We start from the raw sequence: 19,828 nt of genomic DNA, 5'->3' as shown, positions 1-19,828 counted from the left end.
TCTACCAATCCGCACATGACCAGCGTGGTAGACTATGGCAAAACCCCCTCTCAGAGAGGGAGACCCGTGCTCTGTAGTGAGCCGGTAATGGGTTGATCATGATGATGATGATGAAGTAGATATAGTATAAAAATGTAACTACTGTAACTAGTTTGGAAACTATGAAAGAACCGGTGAACTAATAAACCAATATACCAACATCATCAACCCATCGCCGACCAACTACTGAGCACGGATCTCCTCTCAGAACGATAAGGATTTAGAAGCTAATAATACAACAGAATCGGCGCCATATCTGTCCTTTTCTTATTACATTACAATTGTTAAGAAAAAGCTGCAAAAAGTTGAATGAAGCGATTAGAATCAGTACCAGTATCTAAATATGTATTGAGTGCCAGTATGGCCGACTCTCTTGTACACAATCTCTAAACTAAACTAAAATGACACTGTAACGAAGCGTTACATGAATTATTACTTATATTATTATTTTATCCTATCTATTATTATAAATCTTATTTTTAAACGTAATTAAGTATATTTTTTTAATTAATTTGCATTCTTATTAAAAGTAGTTGTTGCGAAATGGCAATACCCATTTCCAAACGCTAGCTGTCAAAAGAAGCCTTTGAAAGAGGCCTTTGAACTTTTTCTCGGTTGAGAGCTCGCTCTGGTGGCGAGCCGAAGTTGTTGTCTATTTACATTGTTCCTTAATTTAAAATAAAATTGATTTTTCTTTAAAAATAAAACGTAATTAATCTAAAAGTGCTCCCGTAAAAGGGTAAGTTTTTGAATGGTACCTAAAACAAGTAGATAAACTAATAACGTAATAACTTTCGATACATTCTTTGCAACCGCCAGTTTCCTACTTAGTTAATTTTAATTCTAATTATTTTATTTTGACAATCATAGCCCTAGTAGTTAATTTGAACCGTTGTATTAACAAATAACGTAGTGTATTTACCAATTCATTAGTAATTTTCAATCTACATTGCATCATCATTGTAAAATTATTTTGACAACCCTCTTTTTTATATTTTTGTGAATAATTTAATTCTTTTTAATATTTTGGGCCTTCAGCCATATATTTAGCCAAATAATTGTAATCTCCGTTCTGATATCGCCACACCGGCAATTCTACCATGTCAAGTACCTACCTTCTGTGTTCGACACGGGCCCGGGTTCGATTCCAGAACGGAAATTTATATGACCAGAGGATAACCCACATTGGTTATCAATTCCAGGAGCTACGTTTGTCAGCATTCAATTTCGAAATAAAACACCGTCGCGGTGTCGACAACGTAATCGAAGTCCGCGAATTTGTATGTGCACATCAAACCGACATTCTTCTAGTGCAAGAGACCTTCTTGAAACCTAGTAGAAGTAATCCCAGAATTGCTAATTTTAATATAGTCAGAAACGACAGGGCCACTGCTAAGGGTGGCACTGCCATATACTACAGAAGGGCTCTTCACTGCACTCCTCTCGATCCTCCACAACTAACCAACATGGAAGCTTCCATATGTCAGGTGAGTATGACTGGCCATCCGTCGGTCATACTAGCATCCGTTTATCTCTCTCCCTCGAAAGATCTGTTAGAAAGTGACATCCGCGCACTTCTCTCATTAGGAGACTCCGTTATCGTGGCCGGAGACCTTAACGCCAAACATCAAAGTTGGAATTGCCGCTCCCCGAACTCACGAGGACGCCAACTCGAAAGACTGACGCACCGCCCCGATCTTAACTTCATAGTTATAGCCCCTGACACACCGACTCGTTATCCAATGACCGACAATTCAACAGACAGACCGGACATACTCGATATAGCTCTTCTAAAGAACATCGCCCTTCAGGTGAGTCCTTTGGAGGTGCTGTCCGAGCTAGGTTCAGACCACCGTCCCGTCCTATTGCGGCTAGGACCCCCGCCCACCGCGGCCCCCCCGACCAAAACAGTCATTGACTTCAAGAAGCTCTCAGAGCATCTTAAGTCTATAGACTCAGTGCACATCTCTCAAATTCCTGACATTATAGGTAGTCTAGATGAAGCGCATGCAGCCTCACTGCACCTTACTAATCACATCCGCGATGCTCTAAGCGCCTGCTCCCGACAGATGCCGAACGGTTTCACCCGTCGACAGTTGCCGGACGACGCCAGAGAGCTCATCACAATCAAAAACGCTAAACGTAGAGCCCATGACGCATGTCCTAACGCCGACAACCGGAGAGAACTCTGGAGAGCCCAGAGGGAGGTAAAGGCTCGCCTTGCCGAACTCCGCGACGAACAATGGGACAGGAAGCTGAGTGAGCTCAAGCCATCGCATGTAGCCTACTACAGCCTGGCGAGAGCTCTCAAAGCCGACCCTGTCTCGGCCACTCCTCCGCTTTTACGTCCCAATCAACCGCCCGCCTTTGAAGATGTCGATAAGGCCGAATGCTTGGCCGATAGCTTAGAAGCCCAATGCTCCCCGAGCACCATCTCTGTAGACAAGTCCCATATAGAACTAGTCGAAAACAAACTAGCATCTATCTTCTCTTCCGCCCCAGGTGGCGATCCAATCCTCCCGACGAATAGCGACGAAGTTCGTCAAATTATCAAAGAATTTCACGCCAAAAAAGCCCCAGGCCCCGACTCTATTAATAACAAAACTCTAAAGTTACTCCCCGACGTATTAATCAACCTCCTGGTTGTCATTTTCAACACCCTCATGGCGGGATGCTCCTTCCCCGACAGGTGGAAAGAAGCTACCGTTATAGGCATCCCCAAGCCAGGGAAACCTAGGAACCTCCCTACTAGCTACCGCCCCATTAGTTTGCTCAACACCCTTGGCAAGGTGTATGAGAAAGTCATCCTCAACCGACTTAGGTCCGTCGTAGAGGAGAAAAACCTCCTCAACGACGAGCAATTTGGCTTTCGAACCAGACACTCATGTGTTCATCAAGTGCACCGCCTCACGGAGCACATCCTTCTCGGTTTCAACCGATTCAAAACGAGAGGCATCCCAACGGGAGCCCTCTTCTTCGATGTAGCCAAAGCCTTCGACAAGGTGTGGCACGCCGGCTTGATCTACAAGCTTTACCATCTTGGCGTGCCCGAAAGACTCGTACGTTTACTACGAGAATTTCTCACCAATCGAACTTTTCGCTACCGTCTGGATGGGACCCTATCCTCCCCAAGACCTCTCCGAGCTGGAGTCCCTCAGGGCTCCCTGCTCTCGCCACTTTTGTACGCGCTGTACACCAGCGACATTCCCAGATCCCCTCATGTTCATATAGCCCAGTTCGCGGATGACACCGCTCTATACAGCTCCGACTTAAACTACCGAAACGTTAAAGCTCGACTCCAAAAGGCAGTCAGTAGCCTAGGCCACTGGTTCCGCCTTTGGAGGATAGAGGTTAACCCGGAAAAAAGCGCAGCAGTGCTCTTTCAAAAGTCCAAAAGGAAATCACAAAACAAACTTCGACAGACTGAAATAACTCTTTACGACCGCCCCATTCCCTGGCAAACTAATACCAAGTACTTGGGTGTAACCTTTGATGACAAGATGAGCTTCGCCGCGCACATTCGTAGAGTCCGCAAGAACGCAGCGTATGTGCTCTCCCGTCTTTACCCCATGATTTGCGCAAAGAGCAAAATGTCACTTCGACATAAAGTCACGCTATACAAAACGTGCATCCGCCCAATAATGTCTTATGCCTGTGTTGCATTTGCACACCTGCCGCCCTCCTCTCTCAAACCTCTCCAAGTCCTACAGAATAAGTTTATGCGTACGGCCACTGGCTCCCCGTGGTACATGCGCAACGTGGACCTCCACAGAGACCTCCAACTCCCGACAATAGCTCATTACTTTAAACAGCTTTCCAAAAATTATTTTGAGAAAGCCATTAGACACCCCAACCCCCTAATAGTTGAGGCAGCGACTTACACCCCTGACCGAAACGACCCCCCAGATAAAAGACGCCCTAAGCACGTCCTTAACGACCCCGACGATCAAATCATGACCGACAATGCACCCTATCTCGTAGGGCTACACAATTCAACCTCATCACAGCGTCTTCGCCGGCGAAGACGAGGTCCCCGATTTCTAACGTCACCCGGACGTGGGCTCACGCCACGGCCTCGGGGGCGTACGGACTAACCAACAAAACCGACAACTCCACCCATCCCAACGTCATCCTAAGCCGTGGTCCGAGCCTCACAGGAGGCGCCCTTAGGAGGACGTTGCCCCCCGACCTCTCGAATTATTTCTTCGAGCCCTAGGGCTCACCCCCAGGCGGAGCTTCGCGCTCGCCAACCCCCCCGGTGACGCTGTAGCGGCCAATAGGGCCTACGCAGCATAGTCAATCCGAAACAACAAAAAACGACAACGTAATCCCAGATGCGCTATCTCGCGCTGTAGCTGTCTCTGCCATCATCACTGCCAACTCCGTCGCGACTACTAGTGACGATTGGTATAAAAATATTTACAATAATTGCCTCACAAAACCACAAAATTGCCCAAATTATCAAGTTAAAAACGATTGTCTTTTTCGCTTAACTAAGAATAAATGCCAACTTACCGACGAATTTTCGTGGAAAGAAGTGGTCCCTTCTGATCTCCGAGAAAAAGTAATTGCCGAAAACCACAATAAACCAACGGCTGGTCATCTGGGCATTTTTAAAACGTACCGTCGCATTTCACTCAGATATTTTTGGCCAGGTATGTACCGGGATGTAGCGAGTTATGTAGGTTCATGTTCCATCTGTTTGCAGTACAAGGCCCAAAATCATCCTACACTCGGAGAGATGGGTCGGCCTAAGCAGTGTTCTCGGCCATATCAAATGATATCCATAGATCTGATGGGTCCTCTTCCAGTAACACGTAAACAAAATTCTTACATTTTAGTAATAACATGTTGTTTTTCTAAATTTTGTCATATATTTCCTATTAAAAAAGCAACTTCCGATATAATAGTAAAGATTTTGGAAGAACAAATATTTCTGGTACATGGCGTAAGCCAGACCATTTTTCTGGACAATGGATCTCAGTTTATTAGTAATGCAACCAACAACCTTTTCAAAAAATATAATGTCCCAAACGTATTTTTTACACCAAAATATACCCCCCAGGTTAATACTGTGGAAAGGTATAACAAAACAATTATTACTTGTATTTCTACTTTTGTCGACCAGGATCATCGGTCTTGGGATACCTTTATCCCAGCAGTACAATTCGCCATCAATAACTCGGTCAACGAGGTAACAGGATTTACACCATCTTTTCTTGTTTTCGGCCGGGAAGTGGTAATTTGTGGCTCACACTACCTCGATAATGACCTAGAGGACGAAGTTTTATTTCTGCCCAGGGATTTATATGCGGAAAACCGCGGTTGCATGAGTGAAATCTTCAATAATGTTCAGAAGTCGTTGTACCATTCCCACGCAAAAAATACGGCGCATTATAATCTAAGACGTAAGCCATTCGAGTTTAACGTCGGAGACATTGTTTATAAACGAACTTACGTCCTCTCCGATAAAGACAAGTACTTTAGTAAGAAATTGGCCCCGAAATATGTACAATGCAGAGTTATTGCGAAACGCTCACCACTTGTATACGTTCTAGAAGATATGGCGGGCAATAACTTGGGCACTTGGCACATAAAAGATTTAAAAATACATACTCAGAAGAGCTAGCCTAAGTATATGTTATACAGTAGCTAGTAATATTAGTCATTTCATATCACTGTAGTTGTTTTACCCTTCAAATGCACGGCTCTCTAAATTTTCCATAATGGTTTGATTACACTAAATACATTTTTTTGTTTATCTAACATAATTATTATATTACTTATATGGTACTATTTATATGTATATCTATACACAAATATTGTCTGAGTATTGTAATGTATTATTGTATTTTATGTTACGTATTATATTACAAGTGTAATATTATTGTATTGTACAGCTATACTTGTTAGTTACATTAACTCCAGGCCTTATTGAGAGTACTTTTGCTTTCTTCGCAACAAAGTCATAAGCCATTATTTTAATATCAGGACAATTGTTGGTGCAGGGAAGTAAATTTAACTTGTAGGTTCGGATTTTATTTTAAAATAAAATCCTTGCGTGCGAAGGGGGGTAATGTAACGAAGCGTTACATGAATTATTACTTATATTATTATTTTATCCTATCTATTATTATAAATCTTATTTTTAAACGTAATTAAGTATATTTTTTTAATTAATTTGCATTCTTATTAAAAGTAGTTGTTGCGAAATGGCAATACCCATTTCCAAACGCTAGCTGTCAAAAGAAGCCTTTGAAAGAGGCCTTTGAACTTTTTCTCGGTTGAGAGCTCGCTCTGGTGGCGAGCCGAAGTTGTTGTCTATTTACATTGTTCCTTAATTTAAAATAAAATTGATTTTTCTTTAAAAATAAAACGTAATTAATCTAAAAGTGCTCCCGTAAAAGGGTAAGTTTTTGAATGGTACCTAAAACAAGTAGATAAACTAATAACGTAATAACTTTCGATACATTCTTTGCAACCGCCAGTTTCCTACTTAGTTAATTTTAATTCTAATTATTTTATTTTGACAATCATAGCCCTAGTAGTTAATTTGAACCGTTGTATTAACAAATAACGTAGTGTATTTACCAATTCATTAGTAATTTTCAATCTACATTGCATCATCATTGTAAAATTATTTTGACAACCCTCTTTTTTATATTTTTGTGAATAATTTAATTCTTTTTAATATTTTGGGCCTTCAGCCATATATTTAGCCAAATAATTGTAATCTCCGTTCTGATATCGCCACACCGGCAATTCTACCATGTCAAGTACCTACCTTCTGTGTTCGACACGGGCCCGGGTTCGATTCCAGAACGGAAATTTATATGACCAGAGGATAACCCACATTGGTTATCAATTCCAGGAGCTACGTTTGGATTTGAAAGCGTGGTCTGGACTTAAAGGCGGGTTTAACCCCCATCAGAAACCTCCATCATCTAGTCAGCACCGTCGGGTACCCACGGCAACATCTGCTGACACCGAACTCCCGGCCTCACACCATCTACGAGGCCGACAACACGAGGGGAGTACACATTACTGCCGCTAGGGCAAAGGCCGAAATCAACGTAACACCACGACCCTACAAATTTTGTGTGCCGACCTACGAGCTAAGCCGCGGTAGTTTTCTGTACCTACTATCATTTTTATATTATTAAAATTCTACCGTGTGCTATTTATGCCGTTTCATTTCCATCATTTCTCTCATTATCATTTTTTTTACACCCGGTACAACACGTCAAAATTTTGCTATCGCTTTCATAACGTTGCTTGCGGAAAAGGATGGCACTAGATTTAGACCTGTTAATTTAGTTTAGTTTAGAGATTGTGTACAAGAGAATCGGCCCCAGTATCTACCTATTGAAATCTCCGGGCACCGCGACGCGGCGGGCAAGATCGATCTCTTATCCACTACTTGCCCGGTGCAAGTGACCTAGATATTATTTCTAAGAAATGCTAGATTAAATACCTACTCTTGTACATAAAAGTGTGTACTTAATAAAAGCTTTTTACTTTTTAAAATTCCGTATTACCAGAGAAAACGGAACATCCCAAAAAAGGAGCTAAAATACAATCGTATTTTATCGACATTTTGCATGATAAATCAAAAACTATTAGCCTAAAAATAAATAAAAATCTGTTTTAGAATGTACAGGTAAAGCCTTTTCTTATAATACCCCACTTGGTACAGTAATCTTACTTTGAAAGTTGAAAATAGCAATATTTGTTCATGAACACATTCTAATTTTTTTCTTGTGATGTAACCACAAATTCACGGTTTTTAGATTTTTCCCCTCATGTCTGCTATAAGACCTACCTTCCTGCCAAATTTCATAATTCTAGGTCAAGACAGATAGACAACAAAGTGATCCTGTAAGGGTTCCTTTTTGTCCTTTTGAGGTACGAACCCTAAAAAGTGTTATTTCTCATACGATGGTACAGAACCCTGCGTGTCGAGTCCGACTTCCACTTGACTTTTTATTTTAATCTCATCTCTATTAAGATGCCTACAGATTTGCTCCATTTTTGATTTTTATAACTACCTTGTTGTCGTTCGATATTATTCTGTGTTTAGATGATCAAGATCTATCAGCTTATTGTAGTTTTGATCTTTTCTGTCGCAGGTCAACGATCGATAAAATTAATATCAAGGTCAAGATCGAGCTAATTTGGTAGATATCACTTGTTAATTTATCGATCGACAGAAAAAATCCACTGGTGATCGATAAAAAATACTACGATGGCGAAGTTTTTTAGGCTTCCGTACCTCAAAAGGAAAAAGGAACCCTTATAGAATCACTTTGTTGCCTGTCTATCTGTCTGTCTGTCTGTCTGTCTGTCTTGTGTGTGTCTGTCTGTCGGTCTGGCAAGAAACCTACTGGGTACTTCCCGTTGACCTAGAATCATGAAATTTGGCAGGTAGGTAGATCTTATAGCTGACATTTGGGGAAAAATCTGAAAACCGTGAATTTAGGGTTAGATCACACAAAAAAATTAAATTGTGGTCATGAACTAATAATTAGTATTTTCAACTTTCGAAGTGATTGACTTTATCAAGTGGGGTATCATATGAAAGGTCTTCACCTGTGCATTCTAAAACAAATTTTTATTTATTTTTATGCATTACAGTTTTTGAATTATCGTACAAAATGTCGAAAAAATACGACTGTAGTACGGAACCCTCATTGCGCAAGCCTGACTCGCACTTGGCCGGTTTTTTTTCCTAGAGGAGCAATGAGCCTCAAGTAACTGCCTTATCTCATTTTTCAGTGAAACGCATTTTTGTAATCGTTTGTGAGCCAACTTACCTTTATTTAACACTGAACTGTGCAATAAAGATAAATATTCACATTTATTATGATATATTTACATAGAAATTACGTTCTATTACAACAAAACGAGGCCGTTGCTATTGTTGTCATTATGACTTTATCTTACACAAATACCTATCTGAAACGTACAGCTGTAGGTACATATTATGCATAGGTATTATAAATAATACGTATCTGTCCCGGCTGTACTCACGTGTTTAGTCGACGTTAGCCCGACTAGTTTCGAACCCATCCGGGGTCCTTTTTCAAGGGAGACAGTTCGCGCACGCGCCGCGGTTTTGACTCACTCAAACCAGTCAGTTCAAACCGCATTCAGGTTCAGTCAGCCTCAACCAGGTTCAGTCAAAACGGGGCGGCGCGTGCGCGAACTGTCTCCCCTGAAAAAGGACCCCGGATGGGTTCAAAACTAGTCGGGCTAACGTCGACTAAACACGTGAGTACAGCTGAGACAGATATCCGTACCCTTATATAAATGCGAAAGTGTGTTTGTTTGTTGGTTTGTTGGTTTGTCCTTCAATCACGTCGCAACGGTGCAACGGATTGACGTGATTTTTTGCATGGGTATAGATAAAGACCTGGAGAGTGGCATAGGCTATTTTAGAATGTACAGGTAAAGCCTTTTCTTATAATACCCCACTTGGTACAGTAATCTTACTTTGAAAGTTGAAAATAGCAATATTTGTTCATGAACACATTCTAATTTTTTTCTTGTGATGTAACCACAAATTCACGGTTTTTAGATTTTTCCCCTCATGTCTGCTATAAGACCTACCTTCCTGCCAAATTTTATCCCGGAAAATCAAAGAGTTCCCACGGGATTTTTAAAAACTAATTCCACGCGGACGAAGTCGCGGGCGTCAGCTAGTTATTTATAATGGAAATCACTCACGGTAGTTTAAACGCTAAAATATGCATAGGTACCTACATAATAGTACACGACAGGTTGTAATGGCAATCGGGGAGGGAACGCCACACTCCCGCACAGCCCCTGCGCTAACCCGGTGCGGGCGTGCGGGGCGTCCTCCCGCCTCATACCTCGATTGCCATCTCCACCTGTCGCGGACTGTACATATTACATACCTACCCGTACATCACCGCCGCGCCGCCGGTTAATTACGATGCATTGAAAATACAATTATTTACAGTAGGCACAGTAAAGTAAGTCCGCGACAGGTCGAGATGGCAATCGGGGTATGAGGCGGGGGGATGCCCCGCACACCCGCACGTCACCCGCGCTCGCCCGCACTGGGTAAGCGCGGGGGCTGTGCGAGTGTGCGGGGTGTTCCCTCCACGATTGCCATCTCGACCTGTCGCGTACTATACAGTCGCAATCGACAATGACAAAATTGCAGCTAAATGTTTATTTATGTTTTAAAGTTAATTTACATGCAAAACTAATTATTTACGGTCATTTTACGATAATTTGCGGAATTATTACGGGGCCAAAAATTTAAATCAGAAATGAATTCGTATTTCATTAACAAAAACCGGCAAAGTGCGGCGAGTGGGTCCGTATTTCATTAATAACCAGCACGGCACACGCATAATATAATAAATAAATAATATAAATAGCATATTTTAATGTAGATAACGGGTACATTATCACGATTAATTAGCAATTGGGTCGAACGACAAATAAAAACATTAAATTAATCGTGGTATAGGTATACCCGTTATCTGCATTAAAATAGAAAAATAAGCTTAAAATCATTCATTAAAATAGCACTTGCTTTAACGGTGAAGCCAAACATTGTGAGGAAACCGGTATGCCTGAGAGTTCTCCATAATGTTCTCAAAGGTGTGTGAAGTTTGCCATTTCGCACTTGGCTAGCGTCGTGGACTTGGCCATAGCCAAACCGTTCTCATTCTGAGAGGAGACCCGTGCTCAACACTTTGTGAGTGTTGTAGTGTTGTTGTTGAGAGTTGATGAGTATGGAATACCGAAATTATTTTATTTATCGGTAGCGATAGCAGTTTCACAATAATTTTTGATGTAGATAATGTAGATGGTAGCTAGGATCATGGTATTCTGACCTACTAAGATAACACTTTTTTCATTTACCATTTGACCTACTAGGTATTAAAGAAAATATTGTGAGGAAACATGCAAGTTCTCCATAATATTCTCAAAGGTGCTACGATGTCTGCCAACCCGCACTTAGCCATCGTGGTAAACCCTTTTTATTCTGAAAGGAGACCGGCCCCCCAATTGTGTAAGAATAACCATTTCATGGCTATCGCAATCGTCAAGAAATTCTGCCCTTTGATTGGTTGATTCACTGTTTACATTTTTTCACAGCCAATCAAAGGGCAGAATTCTTGACGATTACGATAGCCATGAAATGGTTATTCTTACACAATTGGGGGGCGGTTCTCAATAGTGGCCAGTGGGCCGGATGATGATCATGAATGATGACCACTCGACCTTATACAACTAGGGGCCGGTTGTTTCAAACCATTGGTCTTCGTAAGATACGTTCGTTAAAATTTAACAGACGTAGACGAACTTTAACATCTGTTAATTTAAGTGCGTTGCTTCATTGTACAAAAAACTGTTCGTCATTGTTATTTTGGTTGCAAAACTAACCCTAAAAATTAACTTACTTCTCCGTATCCTTTTTTTATTTCATTTTAAGTATATTAAATTATATACATAGTTATTAATATTGCTACTTCGCATTTTAAACACTTTTTCTTTCTTACAAATTCTCTTTCATCTTCAAAAAACTACCATTAAAAGCTTTGAATTAAATTGATTCCGTTATAATTTGTAAATAAAACATTCCGTTTGTAAGAAGTATGAAGTTACGAACTGATTTGACGATCACCAATGGCGCCAGCACTGGTTAACGTAAACGTAACTTTTTAACGAACGTTAGCGCTAATAGATGCTGAATCAACGCTTTTTCTTTACTTACGTTCGTTAGCGCCATATTTAAAGGTTACGTGTCCGTCAAAGTTTGTTGAAACAACCGGCCCTAGATAATGTAAATTCCGTGCTACCATTTTTCCTTGTTACCTACAAGGAAAAAACCGGCCGGCATCTTGTACGCCGGCATCTTGGCCGGCGTACAAGATGCCGGCCGTGGTAATTTTTTTAGGGTTCCGTACCTCAAAAGGAAAAACGGAACCCTTATAGGATCACTTTGTTGTCTGTCTGTCTGTCTGTCCGTCTGTCTGTCAAGAAACCTACAGGTTACTTCCCGTTGACCTAGAATCATGAAATTTGGCAGGTAGGTAGATCTTATAACTGAAATTTGGGGAAAAATCTGAAAACCGTGAATTTAGGGTTAGATCACACAAAAAAAATTAAATTGTGGTCATGAACTAATAATTAGTATTAGTAAGATAACTATATCAAGTGGGGTATCATATGAAAGGTCTTCACCTGTACATTCTAAAACAGATTTTTATTTATTTTTATGCATCATAGTTTTTGAATTATCGTGCAAAATGTCGAAAAAATACGACTGTAGTACGGAACCCTCATTGCACGAGCCTGACTCGCACTTGGCCGGTTTTTTTGTTAGTTACAATATGGAATGTTCGTCAAATGATTTTCTTCAGTGATATGACTGTTATAAGTCAATGATTTTCTTTGTCTGATTTTTACTAAGAAAACTTCTTTGTCTTGGTTAAGCGATGTGAAAATGGAGTGATCTATGAGAATATAAACTGCAACGTTTTCTCAGAACTGCATTTTTGGACTTGCTGCCATCTCGATTACCACGGCAGAAAGATAAATAAAATTCTAAAAGCTCCAATAATAAAACATAGCAACATGAAAACCTGCAAATGAGGTTGAATTGGACAAAATTTTCCATCTCCCGTTGTAACTCGAAGCGGTAAATATACTGAAATGTCATTTTCATCTTGAACTAAGTTTATATGAATGCAAATATCAGCAAGCAACATTTGAATGTTGAATTTCATCTATGCATACTAAATTAATTACATCCAGTTTCACTTGATACATCTAGCCTAAGAGCTAGCTCGCACCACGGTGCGGTGAGTTGCGATGCGTTTTAAAATCCACAAATTTGAATTTTAATCTATCAAAATCTGGTGCCGAATTAATTCCGCAGTGCGCGCACTCAAGATCTGTACGCACCTGAGCTGCGCTGCGCGTCGCTTCAGTCCGACTGCAGAAAGCGTCACTACAGGCCGCTCACGATACCTACCGCACTACAACTGCAGTACGCGGCAGCTCGCGTCACTTCTATGCCCGATGGCGTACGAACAACAACGTCGCAAGATGAGCGACATTGAAGAGGGAAAGGGTGGAAGCCGACATCCTAGGGGTTGGGAATTTTGAGGATATACTTTTAAGAGCCCGTCATGTGCCAAAAATTAAAACTACGTTATTTATTTTGAGGCCTATCACGATTCACGCCTATACATTAAGTACTTAACTCGATGCGCGTGTATCTTATCCGAGCGCCTTACGCATTCTGAAGCGACGCGACGCGCTGCTGGGTATGTCGCACTAGCGTCACTGCAAGGCGCGTCGCTTCGCTGCGCTTCACAATATTCTTCCAGCCGCGACGCGCGGCAACGCGCGGTGAAGCGCTGTGCAGCGCCGCTCTAGTGCGATATGCGCCATACAAAGTGGTAGAAATAATATTTTGACGCTCTGTGCCGCGACGTGCAGTGACGCGCAGCGCAGCTTAGGTGCGTACAGACCTTTATACCTATGTAGTTCTATAGTTCACAGATTTTGCGGGGAAAAACTTACGGAAAATTTCCGTGGTGCGCGCTAGCTCTAAGTGTATATTTACAGTAGATACCTTAATAGATAGAATGTCTTCTCCGTGCCTTCTCCAAAAACCTGACACTTGCGAAATAACCTGTGCCCAGTTGGCACACCTAAAAGCCAATAAGTAATTGAAGATTTATATGGTAGATACCAAAGGCCGCTCTGCCTGCTTTTAGGAAGCTTTATCGATCTGAAGGTGTACCTGTGTATTAATAAATAAAGTGAAAGTGTCCTTTTTAAATAGAAAAAGCGGGCAAACGAGCAGGCGGGTCACCTGATGTTAAGTGATTACCGCCGCGCCCATGAACATTTGCAGCACCAGAGGAACTGCCGATGCGTTGCCGGCCTTTCAGGAACTTTAAAATACCTACTTAGCCACAAGCTAAATTTATTCTGAAGGAATTCTCAGAAGTGCTTAGTATATAGTTTCAGTCTCAGAATACAGAGAGGAATACCTGGGAGGTAAGGCCTTTGAACATTGCAACAAGTTTGCGAAGATATAACTTTTTTTACTCTCGCGACTTCGTCCGCGTGGAATACACATATAAACCCCTATTTTACTCCCTTAGGGTTGAAATCAAAAATCCCTTTTTAGCGGATATCTGCGCCATAATAGCTATTTGCATGCCAAATTTCAGCCCTATCCGTCCAGTAGTTTGAGCTGTGCGTTGATAGATCAGTCAGTCCGTCAGTCAGTTTTTCCTTTTATAATATGGGGAGGTGACAATTGACCACTATCTAAATATATTCTATAGAACTCCATAGAATTGATATGCAGTATACGTTTGTCAAGATCACTATCTAGCGACGTTTTATGTCCGTCCGGATGTTAGCTACCAATACGTCTATCGTATGATCTAATATTTTTCATAACCAAGTTAGTTCTAAACTTCTAACAATGTAACATTTATGGCCCACGGCCCAATAACCCTCACATAAAATGGACCTCTATAAAATGTTACGTAGGCATCTTACTAACTTGCTGATTGATCGGCTAAAACTTGACATATTGTGTTACCTATAGGGATATCTACTCATGTGCTAGGTACTTATTGGGCTTTGGCACAGAATAATATAATAGTACTAAGCTTTGGGTTTAGGGCGAATAAATGGACTAAGTAAATAAAGGGTTTTTAGACACACGACTATATTGATAAGAGAAGGCTAAAGCAGTTCAAAAAAACGGTAAAGGAATACATCGTAGGTACGTGCATGCCTGAGAGTTCTCCATAATGTTCTCAAAAGTCTCAAGTCTGCCAATCCACACTTGGCCAGCGTGGTATTCATCCTGAGATAATATCCGATCTCAGTACTGAGCCGGTGATGGGTTGAGCTTGAGCATGGTGATGACGATGATTTAAATCATTCGGAGTAGTGTAGAGTATGTGTCCAATTTCAAGATTCCAAATAAGAAAAACCTTTCAAAAATAACTAAACTGCTAAAGGATCCTAAAAAATCCGATGCCATTAACATGCCGATAGGTGCTTAATAGAAAACAACAAAATTGGAGTTCCGTGTAAAAAATAAAAAAATAAAATTTGAGGTAGGTAAGTAATGTTCAGGCATATTTTTGCTTTCAACTTTTTAAATTAAAGTAGGTAGGCTGAATGAAGTAAAAATAATACAAGTAGGCAGAATCTGCTTTACTAAAGGTGATTAAGATATTATACTTAGAATAAGACGGTTCATTCGAGTGATTGCCTCGGCATTCTCAAAGATTACCTAGTCCTAGTAGGTAGGCCAACTGCGATGCACTATCACTAAGGCATTCCTGGCAATCCCGAGGATTGCCTAGTCTTATTTTTGCCTTATTGCTTTATTGCCTTATTTTTGAAAGGTTTGCCTAGTGAATAGGGAACCTGCATTGTCCTGCAGAGTTTTGCTTGACGATTTATTTTTTACTGCTCTCCTTTAAATGAGGTTCTTGGAAGTGCAGGTAAGGGTACGCGCAGGAATGCCTTCCATTAGCCTCGGATTTATTGACCGTAGCCTTTTGGCCAAAAATGCCTGTACCAATAGTGATTGAATTTACAATTTTATTCGAAGACAAGATAAGATTACCTGCTCCCCGAATCGCTCTTGAGTTATCATACTAAGTTGGCCTACTTGAAATACCTACCGAAAGTTTACAGAAACAATATGCTATGTTTAAAAACAAAGATTTGTTACTACTTATTAGGTTGACTTGATCATAATATTATGTTCCATCGAATTGGTAACAAATGCTAATTAAAATTTGCAAGTTGAAACTCGTAATTGGTAATTCAACCCCCATCCCACCTCGATTTCATAAACTCCACCCGAGCGAAGCCGGGGTGGGTCAGCTAGTAATTATTATTATTATTAAGGAAGCATTTACCTTCATATCCATGTTAGGAAGTTTAAAAATGAAACGATTAACGTCTGATACTGATAATGCTAAATGATAATGGTATGCGCAAACATATGTGCATTATCTCCTTTAGGTACCTACTCTCTTAGTCTGATGGGACTGCCAGTGATAAGCCAAGTAAGTTGATGCATTCCATGGGGACGGCAATCCGACACGTGGCACGACCGGAGAAACAATGTGGCTAATTCCGTTGTACACGCTAAAATGACAGGTCTAATTATTGCGCTCCCTTTCATAATGCTCCCTGCGGAAAAAGATAGCATTAGATACCTATATCTACACCTGTCAATTTAGTTTAGTTTAGAGATTCGGTACAATAGAACTACAGTATGTATAGTACGCGACAGGTTAAGATAGCAATCGGGGTATGAGGTGGGGGGACGCCCCACACACCCGCGCTCGCACGCACCGGGCTAGCGCGGGAGCTAGGGAGCGGTGTGCGGGCATTCCCTCCCCGATTGCTATCTCGACCTGCCGCGTATTATACTTTATTCCTATTCTGATTTCTGACATGCACTTGATCTACTTACCGACAAGACAACAGCGATCCTCCGCTCCCAGCAGTATCAAAATACGTGGAAAAATCAAAACGTTTATTAATAGATTACTCTTTATCCAAATTTCAGACACGTCTACCTCACATAACAACGGTGTTGGCCGTGGTAGCAATAACGTCGAGTAGTATCGTCAAGTCACCAACTGACGGGCAGAACTTCGAGCTGCTCATCCTGCACAACAATGACATGCACGCTAGGTTCGAGCAGACGTCGCAGATGAGTGGCGCCTGCACCACCGCTGACAGAGAGGCAGGGAAATGCTATGGAGGATTTCCCAGAGTTGCCCATGTGTAAGTGTTACCTAATCTTCTAGATGCCATCATTTTCGTTTAAGGGTAAATCTCTTTAAAACATATGGTCTCCAGGTAGGACTAGATCAATAAATAAAACCTCTTCATCTATACCAGTAGCGTTACCATCAAGCAACGTAGTCTCCAATGGATGCCGCTTTATCCACTAAAACATCAAAGAAAGTATTTCGGTATTGGTCGTGATCACGCTATCGTCAAATCGATTTTCATCGAATGCTATGGAGGATTTCCTAGAGTTGCTTATGTGCGAGTGTGACTTAATCTTCTAGATGCCTTCATTTTTGGTAGAGGGAAAATCTCCTTAAACACGTGAGCTCCTGGTTACAAAGCCTCCTGGTCCATCAGCGCTTATAACTTTAGTATTGGCCACGGTAGAGCTATCATCGAGTAGTAAGTATGGTCAATACGGTATTTGACAACTAGTCAAATCAGTAACTTTTTATCAAACGTCAAAACGCGCGCTATGCGAGATTCTATGAAATACCGGTGAGTGACGTCACAATCATTTGACGTGCTTTTTTTAGTTTGATCGAAAATTAAAAATCGTCATTACACTTAAAACCAACAAAGGACGTGGAATTTACGTATTTTGGAAGACCCTCTATTTAATAATCACTGAGTTTTTTTTTTATGTAGTTAAATACCCAATTCATTCCCTTCCCAGACTTGTACATCAAAGTAATAAAGCTTTGGATTTGACCATGGTAGCGCTATCCTTGAGCAGTATCTTTAAGTCACCAACTGAATGACGGGCAGAACTTTTGAGCTTCTTCAACAATGACATGCGCACCAGGTTCGAGCGGACGTCCCATGTGTAAATGTTACCTAACCCTCTAAATGCCTTCATTTTTAGTAGAGGGAAAATCTCCTAAGCTCTTGCTTACGAAAAATCCTGATCCATCAGCACATAATAATTTTATCATCACAGAGTTGATTACAGGAGTAGCAGGTATACCTATTGGTCAACTAACCTTTTTCTCAAACTACTTACCTAATACATTAGCAACAAAGCTTCGGGTTTAGTCGTAATAGCGCTATCTTCACTTATTATTATTTTTATTCCGATACATGTTAGCCCTTGACTGCTATCTCACCTGGTAGTAAGTGATCATGTAGTCTCAGATGGAAGCGGGCTAACTTGAACGGTTTATACGCGGCATCGTACCGAACCGCTAGATAGCTTAGGAGTAGGTATGCGTCCAATTTCAAGATTCCAAATAAGAAAAACCTTTCAAAAATAACTAATCTGCTAAAGGATCCTAAAAACTCCGATGCCATTAACATGCCGATAGGTGCTTAATAGAAAACGTGCCACGCGCATCTCCAAAATTGGAGTTCCGTGTTAAAAATAAAAAAATAAAATTTGAGGTAAGTAATGGCGGCAATTGGCGGCATTGCTTTGCCGGTAGGGTGGTAAGTGGTAACTAGTCACGGTCAAAGCCTCCCACCAGTCCAGACTAGAGACAATTTAGAAATTACCAAATTGCCCCTGTCAGAAATCGAACCCGGGACCTCCCACTTATAAGACAACAGCGCTCGCCACTGCGCCAGGGAGGTCGTCTTGTTGTTGTGTTTCAAACCATAATTATCAAAAGACTTAATAGAATATTTTTTGTTACTAATTTTTTTTTAATTTTTTTATGTTTTGCATTCCAGGGTGAAAGAGGCAAGAAAGGCGGCCGCGTCCGGCGAAGGGCCCCCGGTTCTTTACCTCAATGCGGGTGACACATACACGGGGACCGCCTGGTTCACAGTCTATAAATGGAAGGTTGCCGCCGAGTTCCTTAACGCCTTGCAACCTGACGCTGTTGTAAGTAAAAACTCGCTTGGAATAAATTCGCGTTCCGTGGAGGGCCTGAATTAAATCCCGTTTTGCGAATTAGGGCTGGCACAGGCGATGGATAGTTTATTTTATTTATTTTGTACTAAAACTTTAAACTGAGACAAACATTGAGAGGATATGCACAAAGACAATTTACTTAAGGCTGAGATCTTATAGAGCGAACTTTGACTTTGCTCAGACTTAAGACACTGTTAAAACAACACAGCGTTATACCGCTGACATAAATCGGACTCGTTTTAAGTCTAAAACTAAGACTAAGACTGAAACTTAAGTCTGAGCAAAGTCAAAGTACGCTTTATAGATCTTAGCTCTTAGCCTAAGAGATTTCTACCAGAAGTCCTACAATGTGACAAATACTAGCTTTTTTAAATAGTAGCCGTTCGAACGGCGTGAAAGAACCATCCACATTTGGTTCCCGCCATCCTCGAGTTTCACCCCGCTATTCGCACGCGAATGAAGTGGGGGCTCTACAACTTCTAGGAGACGTTTTGCCGCACATTGTGATTTGCATTTGCATGTGTTTCTGGCTTGTATTTAGAAGATTTTATCGTCTGTGCCAGCACTTATGAGTAGTTTTACAAAAGATCGCAAAGCTGACAGCGATACTTAATGCGCTTATATATGTTGGGACTCGCTTGTATTGTCCTGTGGCCCTACCGCGGTTGTTTGACAGCTACAATGTCACGATCGCAATCATCTCTGATTGGTTAATGCTCGCTCACTATTGGCCACAATGCATTGTTGCTCATTGTTTGCAACAAGAATCGCACAAATTCAGCCAATCAGAACAATTGAGATTGTAATAATGATTGATGCAGGTTTTAGACAATCGCCCCGCTGAGCTCTATCCACGCAAAGAAGTGAGTATAGCGCTGTTTGTTACGTAATCCCATACAAATGATAGAGACAAAAATCTCAGTGGGCATTAACCATTTTGGGTTGCCAACCAATCAGAAACGAAACTATGGAAAGAAACTATTTTCGAATTAAATTCCGAATATTTTTTGAAAACATTTTCGAATTGACTTTTGAATGTTTTTTGAAAACATGTTTGTCATTGGTTGGTAGGTAATTCAAAATGGTTTACGCCCA

General features: G+C 41.1%; 1 protein-coding gene and 1 long non-coding RNA gene across 2 annotated transcripts in view; both read left to right on the top strand.

The window, feature by feature from the left end:
* Nucleotides 1-19,828, top strand: part of LOC117990957 (uncharacterized) — a 71,658-nt gene that overhangs the window by 35,888 nt on the left and 15,942 nt on the right. Inside the window, exons 3-4 of the mRNA XM_069505006.1 lie at nt 16,652-16,872; nt 18,550-18,703. Coding sequence (XP_069361107.1) covers nt 16,652-16,872; nt 18,550-18,703 — 375 coding nt within the window. The remainder of the gene's footprint in view (nt 1-16,651; nt 16,873-18,549; nt 18,704-19,828) is intronic.
* On the top strand, nt 4,453-7,219 carry LOC138403652 (uncharacterized). Its single transcript, XR_011237869.1, has 2 exons — nt 4,453-6,447; nt 6,911-7,219. It is a non-coding gene; the product is annotated as an uncharacterized lncRNA (long non-coding RNA).

This window comes from Maniola hyperantus, chromosome 19, assembly GCF_902806685.2.
Source record: "Maniola hyperantus chromosome 19, iAphHyp1.2, whole genome shotgun sequence".
Classification (NCBI taxonomy): Eukaryota; Metazoa; Arthropoda; class Insecta; order Lepidoptera; family Nymphalidae; genus Maniola; species Maniola hyperantus.
The sequence above is the reverse complement of the archived record's forward strand: the minus strand, read 5'-3'. Positions and strand labels throughout refer to the sequence as shown.